At 43.7% G+C, this 25,630-nt stretch overlaps 1 protein-coding gene across 12 annotated transcripts in view; it reads left to right on the top strand.

Moving 5' to 3' along the window:
* Window positions 1–25,277, top strand: part of LOC112216130 (ankyrin repeat and SAM domain-containing protein 1A-like) — a 109,527-nt gene extending 84,250 nt beyond the window's left edge. For 9 of the 12 annotated variants that reach the window (XM_042299505.1, XM_042299504.1, XM_042299501.1 and 6 more), the window contains 8 exons: window positions 14,030–14,128; window positions 14,257–14,403; window positions 14,490–14,906; window positions 15,012–15,083; window positions 15,189–15,275; window positions 15,678–15,815; window positions 19,271–19,453; window positions 20,869–21,796. In XM_042299505.1, the coding sequence (XP_042155439.1) occupies window positions 14,030–14,128; window positions 14,257–14,403; window positions 14,490–14,906; window positions 15,012–15,083; window positions 15,189–15,275; window positions 15,678–15,815; window positions 19,271–19,453; window positions 20,869–20,991 (1,266 nt within the window). In that variant the 3' untranslated portion in view covers window positions 20,992–21,796. The other 3 variants (XR_006079088.1, XM_042299500.1, XM_042299502.1) reach the window with 3 other exon arrangements.
* The last annotated feature ends 353 nt before the right edge of the window (window positions 25,278–25,630 follow it).

The following is a 25,630-nucleotide window of genomic DNA, read 5'->3' as shown; positions in this document are numbered from 1 at the left end:
CCCCTTAGTGTGATGTTCCTGTTTACTAAATTACTCTGTAAACGAAATTAACGAAAGCATTTAAAGATGAAAATAACAGTGAACCCCCTAGGCTCCCTCTCTCTCTCTCTCTCACACACACTATTTCTAACACACACACACACTCACAGACAGTCAGTCACAACTGCTGTGAATAAATGACTATTAAATATTTCCAAGGACAGTGCCGTGAGAGGGTGTATTACTGGAAACATTACCAGTAAACTACCAGAGGGTGTATTACTGGAAACATTACCAGTAAACTACCAGAGGGTGTATTACTGGAAACATTACCAGTAAACTACCAGAGGGTGTATTACTGGAAACATTACCAGTAAACTACCAGAGGGTATATTACTGGAAGCTTTACCAGTAAACTACCAGAGGGTGTATTACTGGAAACATTACCAGTAAACTACCAGAGGGTGTATTACTGGAAACTTTACCAGTAAACTACCAGAGGGTGTATTACTGGAAACTTTACCAGTAAACTACCAGCGGGTGTATTACTGGAAACATTACCAGTAAACTACCAGCGGGTGTATTACTGGAAACATTACCAGTAAACTACCAGCGGGTGTATTACTGGAAACATTACCAGTAAACTACCAGCGGGTGTATTACTGGAAACATTACCAGTAAACTACCAGCGGGTGTATTACTGGAAACATTACCAGTAAACTACCAGCGGGTGTATTACTGGAAACATTACCAGTAAACTACCAGGATCTTGATATCTTTCAAGGATTTTATGTAATCTTTCACAAGACATCAAGTGGCCCTTTTGGGTATTTGAGATTATCACAGGTGTCTGTAATTATCTCTAGCCCACTGTGTGGCCTTATCACAAGTCAAATATTTGATATTATTAAATAACATGATTTTAAGGATAACATATATTGACAAAGCGGTTAGACGTTATCCTAAATATAAACCATCAACTCAGTGAATACCATTATTTTTTATACACACTTTATTTATTTCACTATGTCAATAGATATTTGTTGTCAATGTTTTGGCATCCAACTGGGGGTAGTTGCGAAATAAGTCAATAGTTGGAAGAGTTGCAGAGTTAATAGAAAATAATGCCATTGTTAAGATACTTTTTTCATTAATTAGGCTATATTCTATTGAACCATATGGTTTATCTACTAGAAACTCATGGACAATATGGACACAAATATAATAAATGATTACTATATATTAATACTTTTTTTTTTAAGTTATTCAATTATAAATGACCAAAGTTATGATAGATTGCCATAGATTTTCTGTTAATTACCAAAATTACAAAACATTTCTGTAACTTTGGTAAATTATCGGTAGCTTTGCAACACGAGTCAGAGTGGAGCGAGGGGGACAAGGAAAGGCTTAACACTCAAGAGGTATCTAGGCTCTGTGCCAAACGGAAAGCTGCACAGTACACACAAAACCTATTCAGCCTGTTCACAAGTCCAACACAACCTGTGTTATCACGCAGCTAACAGCAGTTATGTGTTTGATGCCATTATTACTGTTGGGAGCTCCATTGTGCCTAACTCTCACCTTACAGCTGCTCAGCCAACACTTCCACAGTCTCACATTCTTTCATTCACAATCAGTTGACTGCCTGAGTACCAACTGCTGCCTCACCATAATTGAACTGTATGTCAATAACTGGTGGGTTGGTGTTATTGTGGTGTTGCCAGGCTGACTAGGGTTATCCAGCCCCTGGTGTGCTGTGTTGTTGTTTTCCAGCCATGATGGTTTTTAGCAGCTTCAGTAATGATTGATGGAGGAGAGGATGGAGGTCCCTGCTGGCCAGGCAGAAGAGTAGGCCGTTGGGCCGGGAGCTGTAAATTAAAGAGCCATGTTGTGTCAGAATGAAGATGTCCCTCCTCACCTAGGCTTAACTCTCTATCCTACACACACACACCTTCCCTGAAACATTCACCTCTCAAGAGAGTTAGTGTCTCTGTTCTTCTGTCTGTGTGGGCTTGTGAGAGAATATTTAGAGGCTACTTCCCCCCTTTAAAATATCTACAGTGACAGTCACAGGTGCTGAATGTGTCTTTCCCCACAAATGATGCATCATTTGAACACTCAGAGTTTTGGTAAAGGGATGCAGTAGCAGCACTTTCTGTTTCCCCAGGTCTTTCCTCTCTTGTACAACAGACACTAACTAGACTTTGTGTTTAATTAACGCCAATCTGATGTATTATCCAGCTCTGCGGTGTACTTTGGATAAAAGTCAGCCGTGGCTTCAACACAACCTTGGAGACAGCAGCCTGACCAGGAGCAGTTTGGCCTGGGTTTACGGTCCTGACCTGCCCCTGGCCTTGTCTATACTGCCACTTTGGTTTAATGGCTGAATGGACCAGCTGTGTCAGAGTGGATACGCTACATGAAAATGCACCTGCTATGATTATCTTTAATGAACTACTACATCATGAGAGCATACTCTACATATGCCAGTGAATTGCAGATCATTCTCCAGTGGGATTTTAAAGGGCTGAGTTGTTTACATTTTCTCTCACCTCCTGATTGGTTTATTTCTCTGGGTTTCTGCATGGCTCTGATCTTCTTCTCCCTTCATTCTCTCCCTCCTCCTTCCCTCAATTCTCTCCAAAGAATGGCACTGCCAATTTCCTACCTTTTTTATTAGGCTCAGATACCACCTGCTTTGCCCAATTCTGTAGGAGGGATTTGGATAAAAGCAGTAACTTTTTTTGTAGCATTTCTTCCTGTCAGATATTTCAGTAAATGGTGACCTTTTAAGAGTTCTCAATTTGTGCCTGGAAATAACTTTCCTCATGTTCCTTTTCCAACCCCCCCCTCCCCCTAACCACCCGCAGGAATCTGTACAGTCTTTCAAATGTGTGTGGACTGGTTTGTAATCGGTCAAGCATTTCCAGCTTGAGACACATAGAAGCAAATGTAATATTTTGGGCCAAGGATGTGGCAGCACTGGGCCTACAACAAGTGCCATGGATGCTAAGCACCAGTGACTCTACATCCCTCCCTATGCACTATGAATATCTGATCTGCACAAATCATCAGCGAGGCATGGAGAGAGTGTGTGTATGCCCAAGATCTTCTTAGCGTCTCTGTATTGGTTAAACCTTGTGTGTATATATATCTGCTCGTGCCAACAGTACTGGGCCTATATCTGTTGCCAAATTTGGAAGGAAGATGATGGTCCTTGCCAAAAGTAATTAAAACTGTACTTACCAGACAGATGAACCCCTTTATACTAATCTCCTGGTCCATTACCAGTAGGTTTTGACAGCTGCATAAGCTCCTCATATACCCTTCTCATTAATAAACCTTCACAGCACTGAGTCACTCTGCCACATGTCTGTCAATGGGGTACAAAAACAGACTCCACACACATGTTTTGTTTGTGTGTGTGTGTGTGTGTGTGCGTGTGTGTGTGTGTGTGTGTGTGTGTGTGTTTGTGTGATTTAAGACCTCTATTCCAGCTATCTGACAACTCACAGCTTTTAGGTTCAGCTGCTCAAAGAGTCTGCTGTCAGAAAATAATTCAAATACATTTTAATCAGTTCCCCCCCCCCATCTTCAATTCCTATTGACTGCACAAAAATGCATGTGAAATTAAATGATGGCTATCTGAGAACAACCCATCTGAAGATTTTACCCCTGGTTTTGGGGGAGTCAGTGTTGTGTCTTAATGTATGTTGTACAGAGCGGCCTTGAAGTTTTCTAATTAAACTCAATTTATTCCAGCAGTCTGAGTACTGTGATGTCTCCTTGGCCCTCAAGCTGCTCCCAGCACCAGATCAATACGATAACAGTGATTGTGTGGTCGGAGACAAGTGAAGGAAAGCCCTTTAAAAAAATTACGAGATGTGTTTCTATATCAGATCATGACTCCGTATTCCTGCTTCCTCAAACAGGAAGAACCCGTGACTCGCTTCTGTTGAGAATTGATCATCAGAATCAGATTATGCTTTGCTAGCGCTGATTGGAATATGTTCCGAGACTCTGTCGATAACATCAACAAGCTAACCTCCATCACTGGCATCATAAGGAAATGCATTTGCGACGTTGTCCCTACAGTGAATGTTCGCTGATTTCCCAATCAAAAACTCTGGATTAAAACAGATTGGCGCTAAACTACAGGGCTACCACACATGGACAGGGCTACCACACATGGGGCCATCGCAGACCACCCTGAGGCTACGGCTGGGGACCAGAACAAGTACAAGAAGTCCCACTATGACCTCCGCAGAGTCATCAAATGAGCAAAAGGGCAATATAGGAATAAATTGGAATCCTATTACACAGGCTCTGACGCCCAACGCATGTGGCAAGGTCTACAGTCTATTAAGGATTACAAAAAGAAGACCCAGTCGTGATCTACAAAACGAACTCAACACATTTGATGCACGCTTCGACAATTAGAGCACAATACCGTGCGTGAGGGCCACCACCGATCCAGGTGATCTCGCTCTCTTAGGCCGACTTGAGTAAGGTCTTTCATCAGGTCAACACTCGCAAGGCCGCGGGGCTGGATGGTATTCCAGGGTACATTCTCAGAGCATGCGCAGATCAGCTGGCAGGCATATTCAGTCATTTTCAACCTTTACCTGTCCCCGTCTGTAATCCCCACAGTTGACCACCATCATCCCTGTTCCTAAGAACTCGAAGGCTTTCATGCCACAATGACTACCGCCCTGGAGCACACACATCTGTAATCATGAAATGTTATGAGAGGCTGGTTATGGCACACACTAACTCCACCATACCAGACACCCGAGACCCACTCCAATTTGCATACCGCCCCAACAGATCCATAGATGACACAATCTCAATTGCTCTTCACACTGCCTTCACCCACCTAGATAAGATACTGTACCTATGTGAAAATGCTGTTCATTGACTACAGCTCAGTGTTCAGCACCATTGTCCCCTCCAAGCTCATCATCAAGCTCAAGACCCTGGGACTGAACACCTCCCTCTACAACTGGATCTTGGACTTCCTGACGAGCTGACCCTACGTAGTTAGGGTAGGCAACATCACCTCCGCCATGCTGACCCTCAACACGGGCGCCCTACAGGCGTGTGTGCTAAGTCCCCTCCTGTACTCCCTGTTGACCCACGACTGCGTGGCTACGCACAACTCCAACACTATAATCAAGTTTGTTGATGACATGACGGTGGTAGGCCTGATCATCGGCGATGATGAGACAGCCTACAGGGAGGAGGTCCATGACCTGGCAGTGTGGTGCCAGGACAACAACCTCTCCCTCAACATCAGTAAGACCACGGATCTGATCGTGGAGAAGGCAAGACAGCACCTCTTCCCCCTCAGGAGGTTAAAAAAGTTTGGCTCAAGCCCTCAAATTTTCCAAAAGTTCTACAGCTGCGCCATTGAGAGCATCTTGACTAGCTGCATCACTGCTTGGTATGGCAACAGCACCGCCCTCAATCGCATGGAGCTACAAAGGGTGGTGCGGACAGCCCAGTACATCACTGGGGCCAAGCTCCCTGCCGTCCAGGACCTCAATATCAGGCGGTGTGAAAGGAAGGCCCAGAAAATTGTTAAAGCCACCCAAGCCATAGACTGTTCTCTCTGCTGCCACACGGAAAGCAGTACCGGTGTATCAAGTCTGACACCAACGGGCTCCTTAACAGTTTCTATCCCCAAGCCATAAGACTGCTAAATAGCTAACAAAATGTCTACACAGACTATCTGAGTTGACCCTTGTATTTATTTTGATCTTTGCACGGCCTCTAGGCACACTCACAGGACTCTGCACACTGACACTCCAACACACACATAACACGCATACACATTTATACTGACTCTAAGCACACACACTCACGTACAATCTTCATTTATCTGCTGCTACTCTGTTTATCTTGTATCCTGTTGCGTACCTTACCCCGATACATATCTACCTCGATCACTCCAGGATCCCTGCACATTGTAAATATGGTATTGGAACTGACCCTGTATACAGCTTCTTACTTTCTCATGTTCCTTTTATTTTTTATTTCTCTTGTGTTTCTACCTTGGTATTTTTTTAGTGCTACATTTAATATTGATTACTGCATTGTTGGGTTTGGAGCTGGCAAGAAAGGCATTTCACTGTACTTGTGCACATGGCATTAAAACGTGAAACTTGAATCTATATTGACCCAGAGAGAGAACGAGTGGAAGAAGCAAGCAAGCATCCATCTGTACTCTGCATGCTGTCAACTGGACTGGTAATGCCTGTCGCAAGAAACGGACACCTCTTCCTTGTACATAAATGACTACTCTAACTTCAAAAGCATCCTACTAGTGGCAGGCAGTACTGTGATAGAAACGAGACTGAGTTAGCATTCTCTTATCTTCGTTGAGGCTCCCGCTCTGTTGGTGAGACTCCACAGCAGTAGAGTGTGTGTTCATCAAGGCAGCCAGGGAAAATGTATTTCCTTGAAGTCTCTGAGATCAGCAGAGAAGTCGCAGGCAGGCTCACTGTACCGGTAATGATTGCCCAGGGACCTGCTCGGCTTGTAATCAAACATCACAATGATGCCAATGAGCAATATCAGAGGAGAGGAGCAGCCTGTCCTTCCTCTGTTAATATGCCAGCCTGTGTGATCCTCACAGTCCAGTCTCTCTTCTGTTTGGTTTGGCACAAAGTAGTCACGTAATGAACACACCACAGCCTCTAATGGGAATAATATTTCCATTACCTATTCTTCGGAGGCGGGTTATAGTGAGAATAAATGACAGAGAGGACAGACTAACTGCCGCACCCGGTAAACTCAGGGATAGCGGAGGAAGGGCCTAATTGATTTTTACATTGTTGTGTGCGTTGAGCTATTTAAAAAGGATTAGCATTAAGTTGGAAGGGAATTTCTTGATTGAGGTCCATTTGTCAAAACATTTTCACAATCTACACACACAACCCCTCGAGCCCACCACTCACTCTTTTCTTTGGTTGGCAGAACATAGCCTGGCTGATGGATCATACCCACCTAACTGCCTCAGTCCCCCAGGCTCATGGCACAAGACTGTCTGGAGCAGTCGTATTCCAGCCTGAGCATGTCCCCTTCAGTCCGTGGTGCTGTAGTCAGCTCTATGTAATGTATTCTCACTATATTCTGCAACGCCTGCTCTGGAAGAGGTCTGATTCTCCCAGAGTTCCCAGTCGTCGGAGTCTGATTAAGACTGTTTATCACACGTTCTCTTGCAGTTTGTGGCCTTGGTGGGTTGACCGATGAACGCTTATACAGCAGGGATAGGTTGGGGTGAATGTTGCATTTTGTCTCCATATCAGGCAGTTGGAGAATTTCCTCTACTCAATTGCCTTTCATCAGAAATGAGTTAATCCATTTCAAGTTTATTTTGACATTGAGGCAAGGGCCCTTCTCTAGTCTCTGTGGTAACTGGTGTAGATGTGGGGGGGTTCTCAGAATGCGTTTAGTATGAGTGTCAGGATCAGAGAGATGCAGTCAGCCAGAGATGAGGGATCTATGTGTGTCTGTGTTGGTCCTGGAAATCACTCTGTCGACATGGACGGCAGCCTCTGACGCCATTAGTGAAGGACACTAACACTGCAAACACACTAAATCTTCCAAACATAGTCTGCAATAGAAAACAACCTTATGAATGTATTATGAATGCTATTACACTGTTGAATAACTCCCCTTTACGTCTTGGTTCCTCATATGATGGCCTGATTTGAAAATAAACTGATTTGTATCATTTACCATTGCCTTGCACCATGTTGCCTCGTACCGCTCACTGACTCCCCAGCCCAGCAATAGAAATGTATCAGTATGTGTTCCATAGTGGTCTTTTGTTATACCTGTTGCGTAACGTAATTGAATCCTGGTGCTGATGGATAGATGGGGCTGATGTGAATGGTAGCTACTCCTCCTTTAGTATTTCATACACAGAAAGAGTCTCGTCTGCACCAGGAGCAGTAGTGTGCCGTCTGTGCTCCAAACTCTAAACACGCCAAGGAAATGTGGGCAGCTGTACTCTGGCTTCATTCCCCTCATCATTGTATTGTTCAGCTCTAAATCATCAGCTGGAGAGATGACTGAAGTGATCAGATAAGGTGTGAGTGTAGAAGTCCCCAGAGCTGTCATTCCACTATGAGTTATTAGAGGAATAAAGGAGGCACAATGAGCCGTTGTCTAAACGTTTTACTGTATTTCCTCTTCTCATCTCTCTCTCTGTATCTCTCTCTCTCTGTATCTCTCTCTCTCTGTATCTTTCTCTCTCTGTATCTTTCTCTGTATCTCTCTCTCTGTATCTCTCTCTCTCTGTATCTTTCTCTGTATCTCTCTCTCTCTGTATCTCTCTCTCTCTGTATCTTTCTCTCTCTGTATCTTTCTCTGTATCTCTCTCTCTCTGTATCTCTCTCTGTATCTTTCTCTGTATCTCTCTCTCTCTGTATCTCTCTGTATCTCTCTCTGTATCTTTCTCTCTCTGTATCTCTCTCTCTCTGTATCTTTCTCTCTATCTCTCTCTATCTCTCTCTTTCTCTGTATGTATCTTTCTCTGTATCTCTCTCTGTATCTCTATCTCTTCTCTCTCTCTTTCTCTGTATCTTTCTCTGTATCTCTCTCTATCTCTATCTCTCTTTCTCTGTATCTCTCTCTGTATCTCTCTTTCTCTCTCTCTCTCTGTATCTCTCTCTCTCTCTCTCTCTCTCTCTCTCTCTCTCTCTCTCTCTCTGTATCTTTCTCTGTATCTCAATTCAATTCAAGGGCTTTATTGGCATGGGAAACATGTGTTAACATTGCCAAAGAAAGTGAGGTAGATAATATATAAAGTGAATATATAAAGTGAAATAAACAATAAAAATTAACAGTAAACATCACACATACAGAAGTTTCAAAACAATAAAGACATTACAAATGTCATATATATATATATATATATATATATATATATATATATATATATATATATACAGTGTTTTAACAATGTACAAATGGTAAAGGACACAAGATAAAATAAACAAGCATAGATATGGGTTGTATTTACAATGGTGTGTGTTCTTCACTGGTTGCCCTTTTCTCGTGGCAACAGGTCACAAATCTTGCTGCTGTGATGGCACACTGTGGAATTTCACCCAGTAGATATGGGAGTTTTTCAAAATTGGATTTGTTTTCGAATTCTTTGTGGATCTGTGTAATCTGAGGGAAATATGTCTCTCTAATATGGTCATACATTGGGCAGGAGGTTAGGAAGTGCAGCTCAGTTTCCACCTCATTTTGTGGGCAGTGAGCACATAGCCTGTCTTCTCTTGAGAGCCATGTCTGCCTACGGCAGCCTTTCTCAATAGCAAGGCTATGCTCACTGAGTCTGTACACAGTCAAAGCTTTCCTTAAGTCTGAGTCAGTCACAGTGGTCAGGTATTCTGCCACTGTCTACTCTCTGTTTAGGGCCAAATAGCATTCTAGTTTGCTCTGTTTATTTATTAATTATTTCCAATGTGTTAAGTAATTATCTTTTTGTTTTCTCATGGTTTGGTTGGGTTTAATTTTGTTGCTGTACTGGGGCTCTGGGGTCTGTTTGTGTTTGTGAACAGAGCCCCATGACCAGCTTGCTTAGGGGACTCTTTTCCAGGTTCATCTCTCTGTAGGTGATGGCTTTGTTATGGAAGGTTTGGGAATCGCTTCCTTTTAAGTGGTTGTAGAATTTAACGCCTCTTTTCTGGATTTTGATAATTAGCGAGTATCGGCCTAATTCTGCTCTGCATGCATTATTTGGTGTTCTACGTTGTACACAGATGATATTTTTGCAGAATTCACAGCTTTGTGGAAGTTACCTGTGGCGCTGATGTTTAGGCCAAGGTATGTACAGTTTTTTGTGTGCTCTAGGGCAACAGTGTCTAGATGGAATTTGTATTTGTGGTCCTGGCGACTGGATCTTTTTTTGGAACACCATTATTTTGGTCTTACTGAGATTTTACTGTCAGGGCCCAAGTCTGGCAGAATCTGTGCAGAAGATCTAGGTGCTGCTGTAGGCCCTCCTTGGTTGGTGACAGAAGCACCAGATCATCAGCAAACGGTAGACATTTGACTTGAGATTCTGGTAGGGTGAGGCCGGGTTCTGCAGACTTTTCTAGTGCCCTCACTAATTCGTTGATATATATGTTGAAGAGGGTGGGGCTTATGCTGCATCCCTGTCTCACCCCATGGCCCTGTGGGAATAAATGTGTGTTTTTTGCCTATTTTAACCACACACCACTTTCCATCAATTGTATAGCAGACCCTCAAGCCAAATTGAGTCAAAGGCTTTTTTGAAATCAACAAAGCATGAGAAGGCTTTGCCTTTGTTTTGGTTTGTTTGTTTGTCAATTGGGGTGTGCAGGGTGAATACGTGATCTGTCGTACAATAATTTGTTTAAAAGCCAATTTGCCATTTGCTCAGTACATTGTTTTCACTGAGGAAATGTACGAGTCTGCTGTTAATGATAATGCATAGGATTTTCCCAAGGTTACTGTTGATGCATGTCCCACAGTAGTTATTGGGGTCAAATTTGTCTCCACTTTTGTGGATTGAGGTGATCAGTCCTTGGTTCCAAAGAGCTAAGGATGGTGTTAAAGAGTTTTAATATAGCCAATTGGAATTTGTTGTCTGTATATTCAATCATTTCATTGAGGATACCATCAACACCACAGGCCTTTTTGGGTTGGAGGGTTTTTATTTTGGCATGTTGCTCATTCAAGGTAATTGGAGAATCCAGTGGGTTCTGGTAGTCTTTAATAGTTGATTCTAAGATTTGTATTTGATCATGTGTATGTTTTTAATGTTTGTTCTTTGTTATAGAGCCAAAAAGATTGGAGAAGTGGTTTACCCATACATCTCCATTTTGGATAGATAATTCTTCGTATTGTTGTTTGTTTAGTGTTTTCCAATTTTCCCAGAAGTGGTTAGAGTCTATGGATTCTTCAATTACATTGAGCTGGTTTCTGACGTGCTGTTCCTTCTTTTTTCATATTGTATTTCTGTATTGTTTTAGTGATTCACCATAGTGAAGGCATAGACTCAGGTTTTCCAGGTCTCTATGTTTTTGGTTGGAGAAACCTGTCCAATTTCTTTCTTAGATTTTTGCATTCTTCATCAAACCATTTGTCATTGTTGTTCATTTTCTTCGGTTATCTATTTGAGATTTTTAGATTTGATAGGGAAGCTGAGAGGTCAAATATACTGTTAAGATTTTATACTGTCAAGTTTACACCTTCACTATTACAGTGGAACATTTGTCCAGGAAGTTGTCTAAAAGGGATTGAATTTGTTGTTGCTTAATTGTTTTTTGGTAAGTTTCCAAACTACATTGCTTCGATCTATAGTATTTCTTAATATTACTCCGTTCCTTTGGCTTTGATCTCTCTCGCTCTCTCTCTCTTGCCTCATGATTCAAGTTGATCTCTCTCGCTCTCTCTGATTTTGCTGCTCTCTCTGTATCTCTCTCGCTCTCTCTGTCTGCTCTCTCTGTATCTCTCTCGCTCTCTCTAGCCCACTGACACTCCTATCTCTCTCGCTCTCTCTGTATCTCTCTCGCTCTCTCTGTATCTCTCTCGCTCTCTCTGTATCTCTCTCGCTCTCTCTGTATCTCTCTCGCTCTCTCTGTATCTCTCTCGCTCTCTCTGTATCTCTCTCGCTCTCTCTGTATCTCTCTCGCTCTCTCTGTATCTCTCTCGCTCTCTCTGTATCTCTCTCGCTCTCTCTGTATCTCTCTCGCTCTCTCTGTATCTCTCTCGCTCTCTGTATCTCTCTATCTCTCTCGCTCTCTCTGTATCTCTCTCGCTCTCTCTGTATCTCTCTCGCTCTCTCTGTATCTCTCTCGCTCTCTCTGTATCTCTCTCTCTCTCTGTATCTCTCTCGCTCTCTCTGTATCTCTCTCGCTCTCTCTATCTCTCTCTCTCTCTCTGTATCTCTCTCGCTCTCTCTGTATCTCTCTCGCTCTCTCTATCTCTCTCGCTCTCTCTATCTCTCTCGCTCTCTCTATCTCTCTCGCTCTCTCTATCTCTCTCGCTGTATCTCTCTGCTCTCTGTAATCTCTCTCTCTGATCTCTCTCGCTCTCTCTATCTCTCTCTCGCTCTCTCTGAATCTCTCTCGCTCTCTCTGTATCTCTCTGCTCTCTCTGAATCTCTCTCGCTCTCTCTCTCTCTCTGAATCTCTCTCGCTCTCTCTGAATCTCTCTCTCTCTCTGAATCTCTCTCGCTCTCTCTGAGAATCTCTCTCTCTCTCATCTCTCTCGCTCTCTCTCTCTCTGAATCTCTCTCTCTCTCTATCTCTCTCGCTCTCTCTATCTCTCTGTGAATCTCACTCTCTCTGAATCTCTCTCTCTGAGAATCTCTCTCTCTCTCTGAATCTCTCTCTCTGAATCTCTTTCTCTCTGTGAATCTCTCTCTCTCTGAATCTGACTCTCTCTCTGAATCTCTCTCTCTCTCTCTCTCTCTCTGAATCTCTCTCTCTGAATCTCTTTCTCTCTGTGAATCTCTCTCTCACTCTCTCTCTGAATCTCTCTCTCTCTCTGTGAATCTCTCTCTGAATCTCTCTCTCTGAATCTCTCTGAATATCTCTCTCTCTCTGTGAATCTCTCTGAATCTCTCTCTCTGAATCTCTCTCTCTCTGTGAATCTCTCTTTCTCTCTCTCTCTCTCTGAATACCTCTCTGTATCTACCCTCTTCCCATAAACACATACATAATCCTAACAGTGGAAAATACCTGAGTCATGATCTTCATCCCTAGACATGCTCAGGTTAATACAGTAGAGCCAAAAGAAAGTGTGTGTACACACACACACACACACACACACACACACACACACACACACACACACACACACACACACACACACACACACAATCCCTGGGTATCTGCCTCCCTGCCATGGCTGAGCCACAGTCCCCATGACTCATTTCACCCCTGTATATATTACGCCGTGTAACACACACACTGATGCCCCCTCCCTCCCACTCCCTTTGCCCCTGCAGGAACGCAGTTTGTCAGCTCCTGACCCTCCATCCCACTGACAGGGCTCATGCACAACACTGTTGCAGGGTCCATAGAGCTTTACACAAGTGTGTGCCAGTAGCAACTTCCAAGTCAGTCATTTGAGTAATGGCTAGTAATTCCTCTTTCATTTGACCACGTCAGGCCAATGGAAGGACCCATCGAGTGACCCTGATGAATGACACTCGGTGGAGGGAGGCTAACCTTCGTGGTCAAAGTCATTTAGTGCTGCCTGCGGTTGTCGACTCAGTAGGACTCCGCTCTTCCCACCTTGCTCCTCCCTGTCCCCCTCCTGAAGTTCCCTGATTGATCCAAGAGGATTAGCCACCCATTGTTCCTGCCGGCTGTCTCAGCCTTGGGGATAGTATTGTGTGGAACTGTAGATATTTTTGTTTTTTACCTTTATCTAACTAGGTTGGTGAACAAGTTCTCATTCACAATGACGCCTAGGAACAGTGGGTTAACTGCCTTATTCAGGGGCAGAACGACAGATTTTTTTTTTTACCTTGTCAGTTCGGGGATTCGAACTAGAAACCTTTTGGTTACTGGCCCAACGCTCTAACCACTAGGCTACCTGCATGAGCAAGGTTTGACCCTTGCTCATGCTCCCTGGTGCTTGTCCCCCTCCCTCCCCTTTCCTCTCTCATCCACTTAAATTACATTTACTAGAGGGATGTATTGACGTTTATTTCAGTGCTGTAGTCAGCTGTATGTTCTCTCTATGGGAGAAGGGAGAAGTGCTTGACACTCCAAAGAAATGGACCCCTTATTTTTGCAATGGCAGCATTAGGGGAGGCAGCTCACTAACCAACCACGTGGGTGTGTCTTTGTCTGGGTCTGGTTTGCCTTTTAACACTAAGTTGCTGTGTTATATTTCCATTGACAATATGAGAAAACCCTCTCCATTGAATTATTGTGTTATCAAATTCCCTGTCCAGTTTACACAGCTAAGCCTGTTACGGCAACATTGAAGCCAAGTTAGTATGGTCACTGTGATGTCATTTTAACCCAATCGGTCCTCTCTGTTACAGGGCAGTAATGTGATGGAGGAACAGGACCTGAGGGAGATAGGCATTACTGACCCAGGACATCGAAGGAAGATCCTGCATGCAGCTCGGTCCCTGCCAAAGGTGAGTCTCTCCGAACTCCTGACTTTAATGAGTTCCCCTATGGCCCCATGCAGTAGCTCTAGCGAGTGTCATCAGCCCTGACTATGTGGGGAGTGGAGTGATCAGGGTGTGACTGTCTCCCCCTGCAGGTGAAGGCCCTGGGCTGTGACGGAAGCATCTCTCTCTCCTCCTGGCTGGACCTCCTGGGCCTGCAGGAGTACCTCCACAACTTCCTGTCCAGCGGATACCGCAGCCTAGACTGTGTCAAGAACCTGTGGGAGCTGGAGATTGTCAACGTGAGTGTGTCTCTCTGAAATTTACTTTGAGAGAGCACATTTTGAAATAGTTTGTTCAGTGGTTAGGACTGTTTTGTATCTTCCAGGTACTGAAAATCACCCTGCTGGGACACAGAAAACGCATCATTGCCTCGCTGGCAGAACGGCCCTATGAGGAACCTCCTGTCAAGCCCCCCCGCCTGTCCCAGATCAGGTGTCAGGACCTGGTATCCCAGACCTCCTCTCCCATCAGTCACATGGACTCCTACGCGGGTCGTTCCATGGACCCCCTCCTGCCGTTGGGGGAGCCTGGGAGGAGGAAGGGGCCTGACCCAGCTTACGATGTGGACCCCCACCGGCCCCGCAGTGGAAGACACCGCTCACATGAGAGGTATGAGGAGCGGCATCGGGAGCCCCGCCTGACCCTGCGACCCCCCAGCCTGGCAGCACCTTACACCCCTGTACAGAACTGGCACCACCAGCCTGAGAAGCTCATCTTTGAGTCCTGTGACTATGAAGCCAATGTAAGTGACACCTGTTCCTGCAGTAACTCACTAATGTCTTTCTTTAATATATATGGTTTCTCACTCTGTATTACTATATTAATGTTTCTCACACTCAAAATCCAGTACCTGGGATCTATGCTCATCAAGGAGCTACGTGGGACAGAGTCCACCCAGGACGCCTGTGCCAAAATGAGGGTAGGTCACGCCTTTAACTACTACTCTAGTCTCCTCATGTTTAGAGAGACATCATTCTCTATCTCTGCTGAAAGGACCCAGACTAATTTCCTCCCTCCCCCCCAGAGGTCGACAGAGCAGATGAGGAAGGTCCCCACCATCGTCCTCTCCATCACATACAAAGGGGTGAAATTCATTGACGCAGCCAATAAGGTTGGTTGGCTGGGTGCCCCTTTTTCACCTTGGACCTGATCCATACAGCGATATCTGAAAACTAGATAGACACCCACACACCTGTCCCAGCCAGGGAGACTAGACACCAGGGGAGGAGGAGGCTGCCCAGCATCACATCACACCTATCACATTGATTCAGCCCCAACCTCTCCCTCCTTCATACTAAATGTCACCCCTGTCTGTTAAGTGTATCATATACATGACAGATGGGCCTTTTTTGGGGGGTCACAGGGTAGAAACTTCTGTGTCGCCATTGCAATTAAGAACGTATTGGCATGTTCTTTCATAATGGAGATGTGAATGTGATCTTTATTGATGTCTCTGTGACTATACATACAGTATACTCATTGTAGTGTCTTGTTGGACACTCCTCCAATACAGAACATCATAGCTGAGCATGAGATCCGGAACATCTCGTGTGCGGCCCAGGACCCAGAGGATCTGTGCACATTTGCCTACATCACCAAGGACCTGCAGACCAACCACCACTACTGCCATGTGTTCAGCACAGTGGACGTGGTGAGAATACATGCCTACACAATCATCCCACTCTAACCCGAATACTCCAGCGTGCAGTGACTTGACTTCATTGTATGTTATACTATCGCATTCGTTTCAGAATATGTCCAAACTAAGACATGTATTGCCGCACCACAGCACAGTACATATACAAATATCTTTCAGCTGTAGAGTCAGGTCCATACAGAATGGTCTGTGATGTCCTCCCCTCTGTCCTGATGTTGGTTCCTTCCCAGCCACCTTTTTTAATCCTCAGAGGAGATGTGATTCTGATTGGCAGCAACACAGCATCACTGTTATCTTTAATCTCTAGACCAGCTTATCTACCTGTGAGGTTTCACACTTCAGGAACGCTTGCTTGCCTTTTTCCGATAGTCATGCTGCTAGGTGGCCATCACTAAACTGCCAACCTCCACCACGCCGTTCCTCCTGAGAACTGATTATTTGTCTAAACCAGGGTTCCCCAATAGGCAGGCACCCATGTTTTCTGAGGGAATCTTTGGGGGGGGTATTTACATTTTTTTTATGTTGGACATTATTAAGGACTGTAAAATCACAAGGAATTCAGCTCAAAGTGATTTTAATTTAGGAAATCTGTTCCCTAGTATTCCCACGCATAAATAGAGAGGCATATTTGATCATATGTAATCAAGGTTTGAAATATGTTCTGGCCCACCAACCATCTGCTCAAGAAAAAATTGGCCCGTGATGGTGATCGTATTACCGCCACACTGGCGGTCACGAGTCATGACGGCAGTCAAATTCCACATAAACATTTAGTCACAGTAATTAGGCTCCTCCAAGCTCTGATGCTGCTGATTGTCATTAGTAGCCTACCAAACGTGCTAACTGCCTGTTACTCACAGCACTCTATTGTCCCTCTAACCACTCTGACATCAATGCAAATGTATTCGAACATTTAATCAAACACTTCATGAGAGCCCATGAGCTCATGTTGCACAACATTTCTATAGGCTATTCAATTGCATGAGAAAACAGAGTGATGGCCTCTTAAAAATAGGAGGATCCCATCCACTTTCTATAGGCTAGGCCTACTATATTTATTTCTCAACTTTCCTAATATTAGGCACATTTGGTTCTATTTACAACAGGAGTATAGCCCACCAGGCTGGCATGAAAATTAACCACGGGAAAAGCGTTGTCCTTTTGCTATTTAAGTGCTTAGATAATATGTATTTTTTTCCCGCTGACCCTGTTTTGATACAGGTGCATGATAATAGTCCATTCTAAATCAAACCAAATTTCACGCTTATATTATTTAGTATATGTAAAGACCATATTAAAATAAGAATAGTCTGATGGGTGACAATATTAGCCTATCACTTGTGAATGATATATTATCACTTGTGAATGATGCCCAGCTTAAGGCAATAAACTGTGAATCCTGTGCAAAGAACAAAGCAGAGCAAATCATAATTAGTAGTATCATGCAGCCTTAGAATCTATTAAAAATCAAAACATATAGCCCAACATGTGTATCACAACTAAAGTTACATAAATAACTCTAAATTAAGCAGATAGGAGGACCTGTTTCTTTGTTATCCACTCAACACAGAATAGCCACATGTGGACACTCCCTCAAACCTTTTGGAGAACATATCCTTTCTACTTTATTCAAGTATGTGCAATTGTATTCGTCATGCTATAACAGAATGCCATGGAATTCTAAGCAAATCTTGTCTGATAAATGAACGAGTGTAGGCCACAGCCATATGGCACAGCCAGATCAGGACCTAACATAAGGACAACTCAAGAGTATGCTATTCTGAAATAGACTACATTTTCATCATAACATGTTTCTTTAGACCGGTCTAAAACAAATAATGGATTTATTGTGATGGTTTAGGCTATATTAAATGGATTTATTAGACTTTTTAAAATGTAGATGTTCCAAAGGTCTGCATCAGTGGCTGGTAAGCTATGCGTGGAAGCCAGGAGATGCTAAATGTGTTTGTTAATTAACGGTCAATTACCGTGAGACCGGCTGTTATTTTCTTGACAATCTCTGGTTGACAAAATGTTATGACCGCCACAGCCCTACCCACGGCTGTGTGTAACTCTAAAGCTTTTCACATTTAATACTGTAGGGGTCATCTAAGGCCACTGACAAACTACTACAGAGGCATGGTCCAATAGAAATAACATACCCATTAATGTCAATGGCTGTTTTTCTATGGCAGGTCCCACTTTTCTGAGAGGTCTGCTGTCGGCCCTGTGGCTTGTGTTGTACTCAATAGGGCTGTGAACTGAGTGGCCTCAGGGGTAATGCAGTAGACTGATGACTATCTGAGATGAGGTGAGGTGGGGGAGTGTAATAGCCCGGAGATGTGATCAGAGCTTTTAAACAGTATTGACCAGGCTGCTATCGGACGCCACAGGCTCATTTTTCACCAGCCCACACAATGGGACGGATCTCAGATCAGATCAAAGGAAGTAAACAAAGAGAAAGTTCCTCGGAGACACAGACTAATAATCAGCCTTCTGTTTTTCTCAAGCTGGAGTTGTTTTGTTACTTAACTTTACAAGAATATGTTGAACAGAGCCAATCAGGTGGTGTCTCACTGGACTGGGTTGAGCTTCCCATGGTGTTGTATGTGTCAGGGACAAAGAGTATCAGAGGAAGCCATTACAATCCATCTTTCTCAAAACAAATGGAGGGCTTTTTGGGTGTACAAATAAATACACACATGGACCCCCCCTCAGTGTTTTTGTCTCTGGTCCCAAGTGCATGTTCACTTCAGCTGCACCTTTCCACTATGTAGAATCGGAGTGTTTTAATGTGATGCAGCTCCAGCCTCAGTGGGTTGCAGTAGCATGTGTTTGCATTCAGGCGACAGAGCGAGAACCGCTTGCTGTCTCGCTACACTTCCTCTCTACCTGACTGCTTTCACTGCCATTCAATTAAGTCGGTTTACAAAGTTGTACAGGCAAATCCACTTTAGAGTGAAGTATTCGATGCCGTTGTATGACTGAGCATCTCTCCTGGGTCTTTGGAGGAGACTGTCCACTGAGCTGAGATTGTGGCTTGTTGTGGCTCATCCACTCAATGTGTTATGCTTTTAAATACTGTACATACTTAGAACCCTGACTTGTCTTACCTAGGAATTATAGATGCACCATATGCCTGTGTTTACTTTCATAATGACTAAGACTCCGTCTGCTGTAGAGTGATGCAGCAACATTATATTCAGGAGCACTAGTGCATGTCTGTTTGTCTGTTGACACGTAACTTAACATAGCAGGTGTAAAAGAAACACCCGAGGGGGGTCCCCACATCTGTTTTTCAGGGGAAAAGGAAGCTAGGTTGAACATACTGTATCCCTGAGAACTGGATGTTTCTGGTTTACCCCAACCCTACTGAGGGTGGTTGATATGGGAGACGGGAGGAGGGGGTAGAATACTGAGGAGGATTCTCTCTCCTCCCCCTCTGGTAGAACCTGACCTATGAGATTATCCTGACGCTGGGACAAGCTTTTGAGGTGGCCTATCAGCTGGCTCTCCAGGCCCAGAGGACCAAACAGCACCAGGTCATCCCAGCAGGACCTGGGACAGAGGTCATCGAGACCAAATCCAGCCGGCCCGTTCCTAAACCACGGGGCAGCGTAAGAAAATTAGGGGTGAGTTTGTCACACGCAAACATTTACATTTGATTAATTTTGCAGGCGCTCTTATCCAGAGCAACTTACAGGAGCAATTAGGCTTAAGTGCCTTACTCAAGGGCACATCGGCATATTTTTCACCTAGACGCCTCGGAATTCAAACCAGCAACCTTTCGGTAACTGGCCCCACGCTCTTAACCACTTGGCTACCTGCCGACACACGCTCACACAATTCTCTCATTGTGAATACATTGTGAGAATCTGCCAGTAGCAACACCCCATTAGCATTAAAACATTAAGCGATGGATTGCTACTGAATGATACTGTTACAATCACACAGCTGGGAACATTCATTAGATATAACAACCAGAATGTGTGTTCACACACAATCTCATCCTGCCTTTAATGGGAATGGTGTGATTTTTGCCTCGCATGAAAACCACACAAAACAGTTATGTACTGCTGTTATTGTAGGGGAGCGGGGTTGATTCACCACAGCATGGGCACATCACTCCCATCCCTCTCATCGGTACACACACCTCAAATCACACAAACATCTCGTGTCCCCCCATTAACCAGGATCTTGTAAGAATCTGTCCCTACCCTCTGTCTCTATCTCTCTCTCTGTCTCTCTCTGTATCACTCTGTATCTCTCTCTCTCTCTTGTTGTCCATTCACTTCCTGGCTGTCCTGTCTGTCTCACCCAGGACTCTCCTCCCCAGCTGGACACTCACTCCTGCTGTTACTGTCATACCTGCACCACCCACCGTCCCTCCTTTCTTCCGCTGCACCACTCTGCCAGCCCTGCCGCCCAGGTGCTGCTCTTTCTCTCTATCCTCATCCTTTCTCTCTCTCTGCATCCTTCTATCATCTACCCTTTCTATATAATGTTACCGCTTTGCCCCAACCAATATAGTTTTCAAATTTTCTCTCCTCACCTTCAATCCATCCACATGACTCATTTATCTCTCCTCTTCACACCTCATTCTCTCTGTTTTTGTCTCAACGGGGCTCCTAACCTGGGATCATATTATTATTATTTCTTTCAGAAGATGACATTTTGAAACACCATCAACTCTGTTGATTGCTGTGTTCTTTACTAGACCCCTTGGTAGTTGTAAGACCCTTGGGCGCCCCCTAGTGGTATGAACATTCCAGGTTGGTAATCACACTTTTGATCTGGTGATGATGATGTGCTATAGCTTTTCCCTCAGTGGTTCTGCTGTTTATATTTTCTTAATCACACTTACTTAGTACAATGAGTCATCATTTCCTCTGATGATTTCTCTGATTTCACAACGCTTTCAGGGAAAGGAAATTATGATCTCAGAATGACTAACGTAGCTCAGCACACCGATTTTTCATTTGTTGGCTCTCTCACCCTAAGTCTGACTTGTATCCTGTCTGACCCCCTGTGTCCCCTACCCCTACAGGTGGACCCGTTGGAGCTGGTGGGGGACTCCCAGTCCCAGGGCAGTGCCACGTGGCTGGTGGACCCCGTTCCCAAGGACTCCAAGAGGACCATCAGCACTAAGTACGAGACCACCATATTCTGAGTAGACCTGCCTCCTCACCTCTCCTCTCCTGACCTTTTACCTTGGATCTGACCTCCTAATCTACTGTACCTTTCCTCCTCTCCTTCTCCTTCTGTGTGCCTTTCAATGTGACTCTGCCTGTCTCCACTCCAGGCCTGACCCCTGCTCTCCTGTCTCTCTCCACCTCCTTTCCTCTCCCCTGCCACTGTTGGACCCTGCTGTCTGAGAAGTGTTCCTAACTGAAACACGTACCTCTAGCTTCCCTCTAATGAATTAGTCCTGCCAACTACTGGGCCCTGAATCCTTCCAACCTTCTCTATGATTGTGAACCAATCATCAACCGTTCCCCAGGCATTTACTGTAGTTCCTCTTGCCTTTGTGACCAAGAAGCATGAGACCTTATCCTTCCACAACATTCCCTCTGTTTCGTTTTCTCATGAACCCTGTGCTTCCTCACATTCACATTGGCACTGCATTAGCCCTGCTTTCAATTTTGTAATGTATGGTGCTGTTATTTGTAGCATTTACCAATGCTAATAGGCTCAGTGGCATTATCTGACCGATCCAGTACAGTAGCTGTGAAGTGTGTAAGACAGCAAATGTAATCCACAAGTCACTGATTAAGTTTGTTCAGTGGTAGCGATCTCCATTCTACCTACAGTACCTTCTCACCACTCTAATTTACCTCTTACTCACAAACTACAAACTACTATCCCCCAAACTCTCTTAGAACAATCCTTCATTTTTCCTTCTATATATCCCTCCTTTCTTTTTCATTCCTTTTACTCATCAATCTTGTTTTCTCCTCTGGGTGCTTTTCCTGCTCTACCAGGCGACGGCCACTGTGAGATGCTCTTGAAGAACTTTCCCTCCTTGTTTTCTGAACAATAATCTCCTGACTCCAGTGCTCAGAAAAAAAATATATGATTCTCTACAGCCAAGGATCAACTACCTGGATGAACATTGTTTTCTAGAAGAATCTGTAAGAGACCGGCTGTTCCATTGTTCTAACTCTACACACATTAGTAGGAACATTGCCTGTTTCCCTGCAAGGGGATGGATGACAACCTTGTTGCACAGGACTAAACTCTAAACTCATTCCCCCTGGGATTGGTCCATTTGGGTTAACAGGGGGAAGGGCACGTACATACGTATCCTGTCAGACTTATTTACATTCTTTGTGTCGGTTTACCGGAAACTGTCTGGGAAAACTGGCCCTCTGTGTCAGGCTGCCAAAGGAGGCTAGTGCCCAGCACTGTGATAGGAGATCTCTATTGGGAACTAATGGGGCCTTTTGTTAGGGAACAACAGTGCGCGGGATAGGACACAGAGGCTCACACAGAATATAGTGTCCTACGTAGAGGTGCTCACTGTTATAGACAGACAGCCTAGTGGGACATCTATTTGAGCATGCCTTTCTCTGTTTATGACTGGGATGACTTTGATTTAATATCTAGTGCAATCCTAATTTGGAGTGTCATGAGCACTTTTTGTGAATGCTTGGATGCTGGGGAAATATTGTGTGCATCAAAGATGATATGAAGAGGAATTGAATTGACTGTTCATTTAATAGAGTAAGAACCAAAGAGATGCCGAAATGCGTGAATTGTGCTCTAGCCACCCTATTACTATTACTCTATTACTCTAGTAATAGACCTGGGTGATGGTCTTAGGGTAATAACTCAGCCTAGCTGGTACATCAGTCAATATAGAGCTGATTAGTGCCAGTAACCTTAATGACGAGGAAGAGAGCTCATTAAATCTCTGTGGAGAGGAGAGGTTATATGAAGTACGTTAAAAAAAAAATATATATATATATATATATATATATATACCATTGTTCACAATCCAAGCATGTCTTAATGGACTGAAAGAGGAAGGCATTAGGTTGGCAAGGCACTGATTCTATATATAGACATAATACAAGTACATTACTTACTTTTGCTGTGCTAGGTTCAGCTCATTAAGTCTTCAAATCACTGTTCACATACATCTCAAATTCAAACTCATTGCCATATTCCAAATAGTGTTAAGACCCAATCAACCCACTGTTGAAACTTAAACCCAGCGGTATGGGGGACTTTCCTTTCCTTCTTTTCCTTTTCAGAGCTCATGCCTTCTTGATGTTCATGTTGTCATTAATGGATGTCTGTCTGTTTGATTTAGAATCCACCCTGCCTCAGTCAATATTCAGAGTCTGTCTGTGTTTGATTTAGAATCCACCCTGCCTCAGTCAATATTCAGAGTCTGTCTGTGTTTGATTTAGAATCCACCCTGCCTCAGTCAATATTCAGAGTGCTAACATTGAAGCGGCAGTTGATCATTATCTAGAAAAATCCATCATTTTTACATATCCTCCGTTTAGTTTTCAGTTGGCTCCGTCATGTTTTTACATTATTTTAACCCCAGTGCTGTGTTGGTGTGTATCTCCCTTCCATGTAGCTGACTACCATGACCAGACACCCAGCCAGAGTGAGAGGTCAGGGGTGCCCAGACCAATGGTATTTTGTTGTGGGGCAGGATGCCCTTTTGGAACCAAGAGAAAGGTCAGGCCCACTTTCCATGCACCCCTCCAGCCACTGGGGGTCGTGCGTGCATACACCAGGAAGGCCCTACCTGCTCTCTGCCGCCCCCAGCCCTCTCCTCATCCTCCACTTCTTCAGCTCCAGGGGTCAGCGCTGTAGCTCTGTAGCAGACAGACAGGAAGTCCGCTATTGGCTTCTTCCACCCTGTCCTGTCCTTTGACCACTGTGACTGACTGCCCCCAGGCAGTAAACCGAATCAACCAACACCCTCACTGCATCCACTTACATATACTGAACAATGGACTCAATATGTCAAAACTTGGTCAGTTAACTAGAGCTCACAAAGATGGGTGTTTGTTTGGTACGTGTCCCTCTTTCATTGTGAAGCACTCAACTTCAACATCCCTCATCTGTTTTTGGTACAAATTAAACATGTTTATCCTTTACAGGCCTGTGAATGCTGTTCAGACAGACAGGGTATTCTATTTATGGGTACGAGAGTGACAAGTTCCCAGTTGTTTTTTGCCAGACATTTTGTGACTTGTTTATCCATTCCATGAGAGGTGAAGATGGTTGCCGCCTCTAGATTGGTGCCTCAAACAACTCCTCCTCAGAGAGGCCTTTCCCATACACTTAAATGTGTCTTCACTGAGGGCTACGCTAAGCTACTTTTTACTCTGACAGTGATAGTAATCAACATAAATTATATAATTTTGAGCAGAGAAAATTGAGATCCTACTTGACTATCTCAATACAATGCCTATGGGAAATGAGAGACAAATTTGGGAAGAATTGGGTAAAATGATTACCTTGTGAGATGCAGCAGTACACTCACAAGGCTCTCTCCTGTCCATCCATCCAAGCACCAGGTCAGCGACATCAAAGCATCTCTTCCTTATTTTCATGTCCTCATTCATAACATACAGAACTGTGATAAATAATGGAATAGTGTGCGGGAGGAAGTTTGGACTGCTGTTAAACTGACACTACAGATCATATTTAAACAGGGTGAATGGATTTTATTTGATAAAAATAATAATAATGTATTGTCTTTTTGTACGTTTTAACTGTCCTGATGCTGGATACTATATGACCAGGCTGGTGTTGGGAGGTAGTCCTACTAATTGCATTTTATTCCCCCTCACTTTATTTCTGAATTAATTTTGAACTAGTCAAACCACAAAACCAGTAATGTAAGATTTTAGGTACAATAATGTAACAAGCATTTTCTCCCCATACGCTATCTCTCCTGGTACTCTGTGGGCAGCTAGTGATGAACCTCTGTTGGTATGTTAACTAGTTATGGTACACTCAATATGGTACACTGGCTTCAACTGGTTGATAGCACCTGCAGCCATCAACCTGGTCCCATCTTCGCGTTTGCACATTTACTAAGGATCATTGGTAGTACAATGTGACTATTCTGATGATATTGATGATGAAAACAATATTGGATTGTAAATTAATCTCTAGCACTCTGTATTTTGATACTTGAATGATTTTGCTTTTATAGATATCTATCTATATATATATATATCTATATATATATATGTATGTATGTAATTTTTTGCCACATTTGTCGTAAAGAGAAAAAGGACTGTGTCTTATAAAGTTCAACATATCATGATACCCAACGATTGAAAACAAACAGAGAAAGAACTTGGAGCGACCGCACTAAAGAAACAAAGAAAAAGATTGTAAATAATATTGGGCTTCCAGTCTTTTTATGATTATTATTTTTCATAATTGTACAACTAATAAATGAAGAAATGATGAACCAGATTCCTGATTTCTTTTTTTTCCATGACAATCATTCAGCCATGAAGAGTTGCATAGTACTATCCTTTACATTTGCATAGTCCCAGACAGGCAAAAGGTAATGGTGATGATACTGTAGTATGACAAGCCAACATGAACAGGTCTGAGCAAGGAAAACGGACAGGCTTGACGGTGCATCTTTTGAAGCAGCTGATATTGAGCTGTTTCAAAAGATGCACCAAAATGAATTCCTCATTGGACTAAGTTGGTAGTGTTAACTGAGGGCCGGGATAGTCGATAACAAATATATTTATATTTTTAATTTGCACCCTGGCCTCTCTACCTGCTGGAGAATTTTTAAAAGAAGCATTAAATCT

Source organism: Oncorhynchus tshawytscha, linkage group LG16 (assembly GCF_018296145.1).
Source record: "Oncorhynchus tshawytscha isolate Ot180627B linkage group LG16, Otsh_v2.0, whole genome shotgun sequence".
NCBI classification, from domain to species: Eukaryota; Metazoa; Chordata; class Actinopteri; order Salmoniformes; family Salmonidae; genus Oncorhynchus; species Oncorhynchus tshawytscha.
The sequence above is the reverse complement of the archived record's forward strand: the minus strand, read 5'-3'. Positions and strand labels throughout refer to the sequence as shown.